A 13,353-nucleotide genomic window follows, 5' to 3' on the forward strand; every position below is an offset into this window, starting at 1 on the left:
CAATTTGCCAAAACGTACAATAGCACGAAGCTGGCAGTTTTAGGCTAAGGGAAGGGATGGGTTTAGGTTGAGGGAAGGGGCGGGTTTAAGGCGAAGGGAAGGGGGCGAGTTTAGGGCTAAGGGAAGGGGCGGTTTAAGGTTAAGGGAGGGTAGGTTTTAGGTTAAGGGAGGGGGTGGGTTTAGGTTAAGGGAAGGGGTGTCTTTAGATAAAGAGAAGGGGTGGTTTAAGGTTAAGGGAAGGAGTGGTTTTAGGGCTAAGGAAATGGGTGATTTTAGGGACATGAGTGTGAGGGGCGGTTGTTAGGGCTAAGGGTGTGGGGCGGTTTTTAGGACTAAGAGTGTGGAAGGGTTTAGGGATAAGGATATCAGGAAGTTTAATTTAATAAAAAAAAGACATCTGCACCATCCCTGAGATGGAGTGGCGCCCCTGAGGCATAAGTAGACAACAAGCATCTTCCCTTACTCGGGAGACGGATGAGGCATGTACGACAGACTGTCCTGGAGTCAGCCCCACAACAAGACCTGCCCGCAAAAAACAAAAGACACTGGTGCGATTGGGGCATTAGTTGTTTTTGAACGTTAGTTTGCACATTATGTGCCATTGTAAAAATGTAGCTCGTTAAAAAAGTAGGTGTGCTAAAAACAAACTTTGCACTAACGCATTTGTTCCAAGAGCTTTTGGCCTAATGACTTTCGTTCATAAATCATACATTCGACTTTGCAACATAGCCGTTCCCCCAAACAAAAGGTGTTGGGTTACTAACCCACACCATGGTAGTCCTCATCAGCTAAGTGGAAAAACCTGGAAAGTCCATCTGCATAGGCAACCCCAGGTCTGTGTTCCACTATTAAGTCCATTCTCTGTAAGGAAAAGGACCACCTTAACAGCTTGGGATTATCCCCTGTCATCTGCATGAGCCATCTTGTTCTGAGTGGCCTGCGGTCACTCAGAACAAGAAAGTGAGTCCCAAAGAAATATGGTCTCAACGTTTTCAGGGACCAAACCACAGCAAAAGCCGCTCTCTCTATGACACTCCACCTCTGCTCTCTGGGAAGAGTTCTCCTGCTAATAAAGGCAACTGGCTGATCAAGGCCCTCTTCATTTAACTTTGACAACACTGCCCCAATGCCTTGCTCCATAGCATCTGTCTGAACCGCAAATTATTTTGTGTAGTCAGGGGCCAGCAACACTGGTGCTGAAAACACATTTCACCTTTCAGTGTGTCAAAAGCCTTCTTACACTCTGGGGTCCAATTCACCTTTATGGGCCTCTTCCTAGAAGTGAGTTTGGTTAGGGGCCCTACAATGGTTCCATAATTTTGAAACAAACCTTCTATAATACCCTGTCAGTCCAAGGAATGCAATGGCCTGAGTCTGGTAACAGGACCTGTCCAATCCAAAATACTTTGAACCTTAGCCTGGAGAGGCTGTACATGGCCTCCACATACCAGGTGGCCCAGGTGCACCACAGAACCCTGCCCTATTTGGCACTTGCCTTAATAGTCAGGCCTGCCTGATGCATGGCCTGAAGCACTTGCCTTAGGTGGCTTAAGTGATCCCCCCGATAGAACTGTATACAGCTATATTATCCAGATAAGCTGCACTAAACAGCTCAAAGTGGCAAGTGCATTCTGTAAGTTAAAGGGCATTACCCTGAACTGATAATGTACCACTGGTGTGGAGAATGCTGACCTCTCCTTTGCTTCATCCGTGAGGGCAATCTGCCAATAACCTGAAGTCAAATCAAAAGTACTCAAAAGACCATAACCTGTCAATGAACTCTTCAGCTCTAGGTATAGGGTGAGCATCAGTCTTTAAGACTGCATTCAATCACTGTAGTCCATGCAGAACCATAACTCCTTTGGTCCACCCTGGGGATTAGGTTTGAGCACCAGCACCACTGGACTGGCCCATGTACTTTCACACACCCAATTACCCCCAATTCCAGCATTTTAGCATCACTATGTCCTATGGCAACCCACTATGAGCAGAAGATATCTGTGCAGCAGTTGGGCGACATTAGTTAAAGAAGCCACAACGCCGAACTGGAGGCCCTTATCAACCTGGAGGCCACTGCTGTTAGAGATACACAATCACAGGTGAATTGACCTTGAAACTCACACTGCTATACCTGAGCACTTGTCTGCACCCTGCCTGGGAAGCTGCAACTGCCGAAAGTGATGCTGAAAAGGCTTGCTGCATTGATTTTGTTCAGAAGCCCCCATACAAATACAAGGTTGCCACTGCAACTCCAAGAAAAGAGAAGCTATTGTTGCGAGGAAGGGCATACAAATAAAACCTGTAGTGCAACTAGAAATGCAAAGCCATCCAGCAGGTACAAGTGAGGCTTAGCTTGCACCAAGGATGAGAGACTAGAATGCACAGAATAATCTGCCATGTTGAGTTAAGACTGTTTGCCAGAGTGAGCACAAGTGAGTTGTGCATGTGTCATGTGATCAATGGAATAACTTGAAGCAACCTGCACCTATGCCTAACTAATGCCTATGACCACCGTATACCGGGGACTATAGTCCTTAGAAATCACCTAGAGCAGGGAGAGAGTACTTGAAGTGGGTTGAAGGGCCTTACTGAAAATTGTAACCACAATTAAAACCCTGTAATTTCAATTCCTATTGAATTGTGTAATATTTCATTTTGCTGTGAGAATAAACCACTTCCTTAATTAAAAGATATGTACTGGGCTGCACAATCCCTTATTATGAATGCTGGTTGACAGTCGACTTTTGAGCTCTTGTCCTTCAGGTTACCTCCCTGGAAAGTCTTGCATGCTTGCCCTCAAGTGCAGAAAGTGTTGTACTTGGCCCAATTTGCTGAACCACAGAAGAACGAACCCCAGGTCATTGTGGCGAACTACCTCAACTTCCACCATTGGGCCCTGTCTGCACTGTACCCCACCCACCACCCTGAGAGGGTCAGATACACATTACTATGGCAAGCTTTCACTGTACATCATCATAAGATTCACACCTCCTCCTGTTGTGGTGAATGGACAAGTTGGAAACTGTATAACCACAAGACTTGAGTTTTGAGGATGGGATACACCATCAGAAATGTGATAGAGGTCCCATCTGCCTTATTACAAGTGCATTACAGCCTACAGCACTTGGAATATAGCAGATGGACTTTTTACCACGTTTTGACGGAGTATCCCTTTCACCAACTCTAAATAATGTCCTTGGTTTTAAATTCTAGCCTTCCTATGCAGCCAAATTGAGTGCTCATGGGCAAGCATTTTTTGAGGATATTGTTCTAGTCCCTTTTCTGACCGGACAGAGAGCACTTATAACGAGGCTTAACGGAGCAAGCCTATGATACGAAAAGTGGACTAGAACCCCAATACACTTGACATCAACCCTAGGGAAAAACGTCTACTCACCAAAATGCAGAACAGTTGAAAAGTTATATGTCTAACACTTCACTCTTGATTCACTCACTTGTCTAGGTTATTTAATCTCGGGCAAATGGCAAATCATGGTCTTCGTAGGTCTACTTATCTAAACTTTCATAAGAGCTTTCAAACAGGTTCAGTAGAGGAAACCGACATCAAAGATATACTTCCATGCCTGGTCCTGAGCCCAGGTTTGATTCACAGATGAATATGATTTTAGCATATTTTTAAATGGGTGTGGGTATAAGAACCACATAATGCGCCACTTTCCCCAGTGAATGAAATACCATAACATACTGCCTAGTTGAAAGTTCGGATTTTTTATTCGATGTTATGATGTGTGAAAATATCAGCTATCCAACACATTAAATGAAACAAATTTTGTTGCGCGCACTGCATCACCAAATGCGATGCAGTGCGCGCAACGAAATTAGTTTTATTTCTTTTTATGTTTACTTACCTGTATTTGTCCGTATTCCATAGTTTACTACCCCCCACCCTGCCCCTCCCCCACCCCACGTCACCGCCCAGCAGCACTCCCACCACCGACCGCTACTGATCACAAGGTTTTTGAAGTCACAAAGTTGGATTTTCCTTTTCTAGAATCAGTACAATTAGTCCAACTCATTACTCTGCTGTAGGAGTTTCAGGTTATTGACTGCAGGGGCATACTGCCCATGAACTGTTTAGCTGACGCTAAAGGACAAAGGTTACGGAATGCTAGCAAAAGTCTGAGTCACTGGTGATTATGACTTTTTTCAGAACAGTGTCCTTAATGTGATGAATGTGCCCAGACAAGAGACAAGGGCTTGGTATGCCACAGGAATCAAGCTGCATGTCAAGGATGAGTCTTAACATGGCCACAATGGGTCGTACTTTACCATTTAAAGGGGACCTGGTAGTTTCCTACTGAATCAGGACCAACTTCGTTTGCATAAAGCTGATCCCTTTCTGGTATAGCACAGTGGAATTCACATAGGGGCATATACGATGCAACAGCAAGTGGCTGAGCTTCTTGCAAGCATCCTACATTCATGGGTGCGCAGGAGGTCTAAATAACCGAACATTGGTTTTATATTCCACCTGTTGTCTAAGCAATTGCTTTTTAAATATTTATCCCTAAAAGTGTCTACTGGCTAACTTTTCTGAAGTGGGGGTTTCTTGGAGGAACAGGCAGGCTTAAAGAGAAGCTTTCATTGAAAAACGTTCCCAAGGCATTACATATTTTAGTTTATCTGATGATGTGAAATGTTCTTATCTAAGCATGTTTTGCATGATACCATTAGATTACACAACATTATCATTCAAGTAACCATAAATCACTTCTGAAGAATCTGAGCACATGGGTTAAGGATTTTATGCACAAAACTATATGCATCTGATGATGTATTATAATATATGGCCACAAATCTCAGTTTCTAAACATTTGTTGTGGTTGCACAAGTGAACCACTAAAGTTAAATCAAATGTATATGTGTGAATATGAATGCAGTATCTAATCGATGCAGAGATGTCATGACAAGGGTTTTTTCTCATATGCTGTTTTTTGTACGCTTATTTTTCATTTTTGTGTACCGGTGTTCCCTTTTTTAGTTTAGTTGATGGGTCTTGGTTGGGATGTAAGTAAGCAAGCTTTAGGCAATCTAGTTTTACATTTGTGGCAACATTTAGGAGGCGTCTGGCGTTGACTCTTTGGAGTGAATCTGTATGTCACGTTAACATCAAATCGATTTGTGAACTTCATAAAAAAAACTTTGAGGAACAATTTATTTTAATCGAGTGGCAGAAGTAAACAGTTTGTCACCGGTCATCCATTAAATATTTAAATGGAAATATAATTATATATTTTATGCACCCAATGACATATTTTCATCTATCAGGTTGAGCTTAACTACATAAAAGTAAGATATTTGGCGACTGTGTAGGAAAACTTCACTTTTGCAAAAACATATTCACAGGTAGGGGTTTTTTTCTGAGAAAACGGACACAAAAGTTTAGTTGGGAAGAAATTTATTACATTCATTTCAACCTTTAGCAAGAGAAAGTCAGTCATTTATTGGAACATTTTGTAAAATCCTTAACAGAGTCATTGCACAGGAAAATACAATGCAACAGCCAATTTGCTATTGTTTGTACAAAAGCTTAGGCACACAGGTAATCGTAGATAAGCCCTTCAAAAGAGCAGTGCAGGTCACAGTAAAAAACTAGACCTTGAGCAAGGCACTTCATATCACATGAACTAACATGGAAGGCACCTCGTTTATTTACACAAATAAGTTTACCTGAACATTAAATTTCATTGACGGTGCACAAGGTAATTTTGAAACAGAAACTGAATACTTGCGATTTGTATAAGTGCGTTGGTCAGCAAAGCAATTGGCGGCATTCAGGACAAGCATTCAATTCCTACATGTCCACCAGTAGTATTGTGGAGCAGATTATAATTGCCCTGGTAATCCAGATGAAGTCAATAATGGGAGCTACTTGCTAAAGAACTCTACCAACAAACACTGAAAAACACGTATCACAGAAGTTGTTTTATTTCTTCACGAATCAACTATGCTTTAAATCCACACATTCACTGCTAAGACTGCATAAATATGTCAAGAACATGTATTTAAGAAAGTAAAAAAAAAAAACTTACAAAGATGTACGCTGAATGTATTCAGTTTCTGAATAGCATAAACGTAATGGAAAACAGAATTTGGAAAATAAATTGTAATTACGTTTTAATTGCTCCTTCTGAGAGGAAAAGGTTACATGATTTTAGGTTATCGTTGGGCTCTGTAGTTAAAATAACAAATGAAGAGGTTAGGGGGCGAAGATTTAGATAGATAGATAGATAGATAGATAGATAGATAGATAGATAGATAGATAGATAGATAGATAGATAGATAGATAGATAGATAGATAGATAGATAGATAGATAGATAGATAGATAGATAGATAGATAGATAGATAGATAGATAGACAGATAGATGAAAAAGCGGACTAAAAACAGCAGCAGGTCTAAAACTATTGTAGCTCTAAAACTAACTAAACTGAACAGAAATCTAGTTGGACTCAAACAATTTAGCTGAAGTTGGATATTGGGACACAGATGTCTCGGGAACATCTTGTGCACCCTTAATTCTGAACCCTATTAAAGGATTAAGAACATTATGAATATTACACCAACTAACATATGAATTTAGGTGAGGCAGCGCAACAGTCCCAGAGATGACATGTTAATTTCCTTAAGGAATTTACCAAAGCAAAATGCCTCTGATTCTTAACACGCTTCAATTTTTGGGGAATGGGGGGGATATCCAGGGCAACTGGAATGCAGAGTTCACACTGCCTTCTCTGGGTTTGATTGCAGGCCTTGCCATACATGGAACACATGGTTTTTCATGAGCTTAGGCACAAGGTCTCTGGAACAGGATATCTGAACTTTACACTGAAATTGATAATATTTACATCATCACCAAAACAAGTGCAGATGCAATAACATTCAACAAAAATGTAAATGAAATCTGCCTATTTTTATAAAAGTTCACACTATTCTATTCAAATGTATATTCCCTGGGATGATGCACAATTAAAAACTTAAAAAGTCAACACTTCAGCTACCACATCAAAACCCAATGTCATGCCCTCAAAAAGAGCTTTAAAACGGATATTCTCTTAACTCCTCCTAAAAGATATGAGCAACTGGAGGTAGTGTGCCTTATCAATTCTATTAAAAAAGAGCCTCCTCCAAAGTGGTCACTACTGTTCTTTTCTTTTTTTAAAGCAGGCAAGAGGCTGCTGTACAGAATTTCACTGGTAGAGGTGGCCTACTACAGTTGCTGCTCTGATCAAGTCTTGTAGGAAATGAGTGAGGGAAAAGAAAACAGTAGACTTGAATTCCGGGGATTTGTGCTCCCACAACACAACTTTAAAGACATCCCACTCTTAGCAGTGCACAATTATTATTATTGTTTTAAACACGTCTTGCCTTTCAAAGATTTATCAGGCTGATGCTCCTCTGAGAAATTGGTTTGTGGATGGCGAGGGGGGGTGTCAGAGGGAATACAAAATGGAAGTGAGCAAAAGGGAGGCAGTCTTGGACACAGACATCCCACATACTCAACATATGTTGGCACACACACACAGATCTCTCCATTAAAATGATTGTGACCATCATCACTCCATTACATATCCCCACTCTCTCTGCCCTAAATGAATGTTCACAACTTTTTAAGAACACATTAAAAACATTTCCCCCCCCCATAAAATCAAGGTCTCCCGCAGTAGGTCATCAAATCAAATCGGTTTCCACTGTTGCTTGCAGATCATCATTCCAGAAGAGTGCGTCGGACTTAAGTGGAAAGAAAGAGAAACATATAGTTAGAACCATGTCAATAGAACCATGGAGTAAAGGTCACTAGTTAGTATGTGTTCACAGGGTAAGGTTTACCCAATTACTCCATGTCACCACGAATTCAATGCTCTGGTCATAGCATCTTCATTTACAACATATTTTAATTGTGTTAGTTAATTGGATCAGGTGAAGTGAACCAGTGTTACAACTCCCAGAAGGCAGTAGGGTGTTAAACTAAACATCAGAGCCCCAATTAAACATCAGGTGCACTGTTTTGGTTTGTGCCATGGCACACCCATAACTCAGTGCAGCGGATATGACCACACAATTGCACATCAAAAAACACATTGTCCTCAGTGCAGGTGCAAACTGTCAGTTCAGAACCGGAGAAACCTGGTAGATTTACTTTCATTTTGTCTACTGAAGTTAACATGTTGGGACACAAGATCCATGATTGGGATAGAGCATGCCTACCCATCCCATTACTGTTCAGTCCACTGAATGATGGGGATGGCCTGTGTACCCATTCATTGCATTTATTGCCAACGGCAACTGCAACAATATTTCACCATTGCCCAGATGTTCAGGTACAAGGATAGTCCCCTTCAATAAGATATTGGGCCTCACATTTTTCACTATGTAACATTTCATCATCAAAATGAAGCACTTTTCTCCAAACAAATGAAAAGGGTCAAAAAGGTAAAAAGATAACAAGAGGGGTGAATACCATTTATTATGACATAAACCACAGATGGGGAAGATGCTGGTAACATATTGCAGTTGCAGCTAATATCTCACATTAGAGTCTAGGTAATGTTCATGATCTTCTCGGAGCAAGCGAAATGAACTGTGGTTAGGGGTGGAGACAAGTAGTCTTCTACACATTCAATGATGTAATCCTTAGAGGCAATTTGGCAACAGGGTCCTTTCTGATGTAAGGCCAGGTTAGTAGACTACCTGTTGTCCCCCAGGCAGACCATGTCAAGAGTGCTCAATCGAGTAGCAAATGTTGCTTTCCTGTCGTGGGGTCAATCTGCTTTGGGTGCAAATATCTTTGAACTCTACCACTGCTGAGACATAGCGTAAAGTTGGTGGCAAGTGAAAGAAAGGTTGTGGACAGTTTGAAAACTGGAAGAAGAAATATGTTATTTAGAAACAGATAATCAAGGTGACCTAGCTTGCGGGAAGTCTGAAGGGGTCAGTGGGTCTAGAAAGGTTAACCAGAGTGCATTTGGTGAGCTGATGTCTTTAATGCAGTTCAGATCATGAATCAAGTTATTAGTGGAGCGGGAAACACATTGAGATGGATTCTGGAACAAGTGGCAATGCGGAGAGGTAGCAACCAACATGATATTGACAGTGATCCACACTTGACAAAAAGTAACCCCAAAGTAATATGGGAACAGGAAAAGGGGAATGAGTTTTGCATTGAGCAAAATGTTATCATTCAGTAACTTAAGCTGCCAAGGCATTTAGCCGTAACAGCTTGGAACAAGTCTCTAAATCAGAATGAAGAAGAATATCTGAGTGCCAGAAAACATGGAACAGTGAAGCATCAAAAACGTTTGCACAAAGGGAGAATAAGAAGGACCTAGGATAAGGTTTTTCTGGTGGGTGTCTAGTGAGGCCTTTGTAGAATTGGAGGACAGCTGTTTAGCACTGACCTGCAAGGTAAGAGAAGAGCAGGGAGAGTGGAGCATCACTAAACTTTCATTTAGAGTAAGTATTTCAGTAAGAGTATATCGTAATGGACTGTACCGACAGTGGTGGGGAAATCGAGAAGGTGTGAAGAGTACTATAGATAGAGGTTATATAGTGTGTACATACAACACATCAACCAAAGAACAGGCCTTTGTACAGATTATTGGAGATAGAGTAGCGGTCATTTTGAATCAGTTGCTGCACGCGAGGCCCATGGATTCATCAGAACATTGGAAGACAGGGAGTTTCTTTTTGTCTTTTTTTTATTTCATGACATAATGCGCCATGTGGACATTTTGTATAACTAACTACAAAAGTGGGAAATAGATGCCTTGTATGTACAAAGAACAGCAACAGATTTTGTCACCCACATCACCCATGTAAGGGCATCTGTTGACAATCTAAATGTTAGACTGCCAGTGGAATCTAAGTTTTCAAGCCACAGAACTGATTTAAAGGTCTTGGTCCAAGTTGCCAAAGAAGTTTGTGATACTATCATTGTCCACACCAAAGAACGCTTTGAATTTACCAAACATCTTATAAGGGCTGCTTTACTCCAAAGTGACCACTTTGACAGACAGGACAGATCATTTCCAAATCAAATACTAAACTACAAAACTATAAAGGCATTTCCCATGCTAAACAAAGAAAATTTAACTCTGAACTATCAATCATACATGGGAGGCATGAATTTCGAAGCACTACTGGTGCCCTTCCTTTATTCAGTTCATTTGTTGAAAACAATCTACAAGAACCATTTTCAGAGACTATGAATCTGTTGAAGATTCTGATCACCACATCCATGACCACAGCAGAGTTTGAGCGGTGTTTTTCAACTCTAAAGAGAATAAAAACATTCCTTAGGAACACTATGATAGAGACTCATCTGGATGCATTGGCCATGTTGTCTATAGAAAAGGAACTCATCAGAGACATCCCAGACTTTAATAAGCGTACTATAGATAAGTTTGTCACTCTTAAAGATCGGTGTGCAAAATTTCTGTGCAAAAAGTGAACACGATTTGACACCCCATAACCTTTTTGGAGGGTTTTGACTTATACAGCTAAATCACAATGATACATTTTCAGCATTTTCCTAGTGCTTTACAAATCACAATCAGTTGCTGTTATAAGCTTTTTGTATTCATCAAAAAGATATGAGCACTTTGCCGATGCTGCTTAAAAGTTTACATTTTGAATTACGGTTCCACGTTTAATATTATTGTTCAAATATAAAGAGTGGACACCAAGCTTTGTCACTATAACATATTTGTGTTTGTATAACAATAGTTTCTTACCATGTTATCTACTGGGTGTGTTTTTATTTATTTGTTAATGCCAAATTAAAGTTTACATTTTATACTTTGTTTTTCTTTTGTACATTAAGGGTCTCATTTATGAGGCCCTTGTGCTGCAGGAATGTCACTTTTTGTGATGTTCCTTCGGTGCAGGAGCCTGCTCCATATTTACGAGGCAGCACTAAGCCACTTTATTTGGCTTAAGGCTGCCTGGTAAATATGGTCCCCTTTAAAGCAGTTTTCTGCGTGCAATGGGTGTTGCTGGGGCATTCCCAACAACATCCATGGCTTTTTGACACTGCCCCAGATTTACGAGAAATCTGTATTCTGAGGCAGCGCCAAAAATTTGCCCCTCCCCAGGGGAGACGTAAGGGAGGCACAAGCACAACCTGGAAAAATATCTTTATTTCTCCACGTTTTTTCCTTTTTTTTATGTGTGTTGCCTTTCGCAGCACACAGAGAAAGAGGAAAGAGCCTCCTTTGATGCCCATAATTCAGGCACCCTTGCACCATGGTGCAAGGGTGCCTGCATTGTCACACGACAGCTCATTGTGTGCCAGTGCAGGGGAAAAGGACAGGAATGCGCTGTATCTGATAGACACGGTGCATTTATGCCCTTTTCTTTTGCTCTAGGGCAGCGCAGCAGGAACGCCTGCTACGCAGCCCTACAGCAAAACCTCATAAATGAGGCCTCAAATGCAAACTACTTTCTTCACTGATTTTTATTTTATTTATTGTTATGCTCTACATTTATATATGTTTTATTATTTATGTTTCAATTTAAAAAATAAACTTATTTTGTTTACTCCTTTTTCTCTATTGTCATTTTTGAAACTCTTTATAAACCATATCTGTTACTTTCACTATATGTTTTTACTATATCTCTGCTTTCCACCCAAAATCTTGTTGTCAGGTTTGTATGTTTTGCACCTCAATTTCTGTTATGTGGACCTTCTGTCTTCTTATAGTATATAAATGTTATATTTTACAAACTAAACACAGTTTGCTAGAACATAATTTTTGTTTATCCGGCTAATCTGAAAAAAATCAAGGTTGAACTGCAATCCTGGGATGGATCTCTTTCGCCATCTAATTTTTAAATTATTTGCAATGTACAGTGTTATCAATGGTGTGAGCCTTGATGACTTTATCAACCAATACATTAAATAGGCAGAGATGTGTTACAGGTATAAAACACTTAGAGGACCTGTTTCCACTGGTTGTGTGTGCTTGGCTTGGGGGTCATTTTGCAAGCAGACCAAATTTTTTATATGTTTCTAATATATTCTTCTCACTTGAGCTTTAAAATGCTATATTTAGACCCTGTCTTTGTAACAATTTGCAGTAAATATGTGGTGTAAAAGCCACCATTTGAATCCATGTTATGAAAATTTTCTTGCTGGGGGGGGGGGGAACCTCCCCGCACCCTCCCTTTGCAGTTCGGGGTCACTCGCTTTGCTCGCTTGTTATACTACAATACTATTTTTCGCCTCACCACTTTCAGTATCCACCAGCCCTCACTGAGATTATGTACAATGTGCATTAAAGATCAGCCTTTCAATGAGAGAAGGTGATTTGGTGGGATGGATAGAAAGATGGCCAGATAGAGATAGATAGAAAAACAGATGTACATACGTACATTTTTGTGCTTTTCTTGCACAAGAGAATTTGATATAAAAAAAATCCATATTTGACAGGAAAAAATTAAATATGGGAAATACTTGATGGTTGATTGTGAAATATTGATTTCATCATTATAATGGCAAACTCAGCACCACTCTGCAGACCTTTAACATTGCCAGGGCTACTAGGATTACAAGGCGAAGAGGACCGAATTATGTGCAAATTTATCTACATCGCTTGGCAAAAATGCAAGCTAGTTGCACATTCAGTGTCATTTTTTATCCAACTGAGATAGAAGCAAAATATTTGGTGAAATTTGCAAATTATATAGCAATTGCAGTAAATACACAATTATGTGATAAATGCTGCAGCCACACAGTGACGTAAATTCTTTGCCCCTGTTTTATTAACAATACAAGAAGGGTAAACAAAGCCCAAACATTCCAATGCTAATTAGTGCCCAATCAGAGTTTAACTTCGAAGAAAACAACTTTTAAAGCCAACTGCTCCAAAAACAGACATTCAACATAAAACTACATAACGGGTACCATGTATAATATTGACCTATACTGCCATATCAGTGTTGTGATGACATTTCCAAACTCTTGTCCTTCAGCCACATGGTTTATAATATCACCAGAATTCCACAGTGGCAAAATTGGACCACATTACACAATTACCCGTTATGTTATCTGTATATAAACATTATCTGGGCAGCAGATTATGGAAGAGGAATGGTAAAGTACCAGAGAAGTAATTTCGGTTGAAACGGCTAGATCTGGAAAGTGTGTCAGATTTAAAGCAAGGTAGTTTTATCATTAAAGGGGCAAAGGGGTAGAAAAGTGCATAGCTGTGGCTGGCCAATTACAGAAGGAGGTGAATTGTGCTAATGTGATTGATAGAAGGAACAATATAGGAGCCAACAGAGAAAAATATCTAAAATGCAGAGAACTAGTTAGTGATGGAGAGCTAAGAGA

At 40.3% G+C, this 13,353-nt stretch overlaps 1 protein-coding gene across 2 annotated transcripts in view; it reads right to left on the reverse strand.

The window, feature by feature from the left end:
• Positions 1–5,402: 5,402 nt before the first annotated feature.
• The window catches only part of LOC144772914 (CD99 antigen-like), a 253,578-nt gene continuing 245,627 nt past the window's right edge, over positions 5,403–13,353 (reverse strand). For both annotated transcript variants that reach the window (XM_078657610.1, XM_078657608.1), the window contains one exon: positions 5,403–7,751. In XM_078657610.1, the coding sequence (XP_078513736.1) occupies positions 7,729–7,751 (23 nt within the window). In that variant the 3' untranslated portion in view covers positions 5,403–7,728. The remainder of the gene's footprint in view (positions 7,752–13,353) is intronic.

Source organism: Lissotriton helveticus, chromosome 8 (genome assembly GCF_964261635.1).
Source record: "Lissotriton helveticus chromosome 8, aLisHel1.1, whole genome shotgun sequence".
Classification (NCBI taxonomy): domain Eukaryota; kingdom Metazoa; phylum Chordata; class Amphibia; order Caudata; family Salamandridae; genus Lissotriton; species Lissotriton helveticus.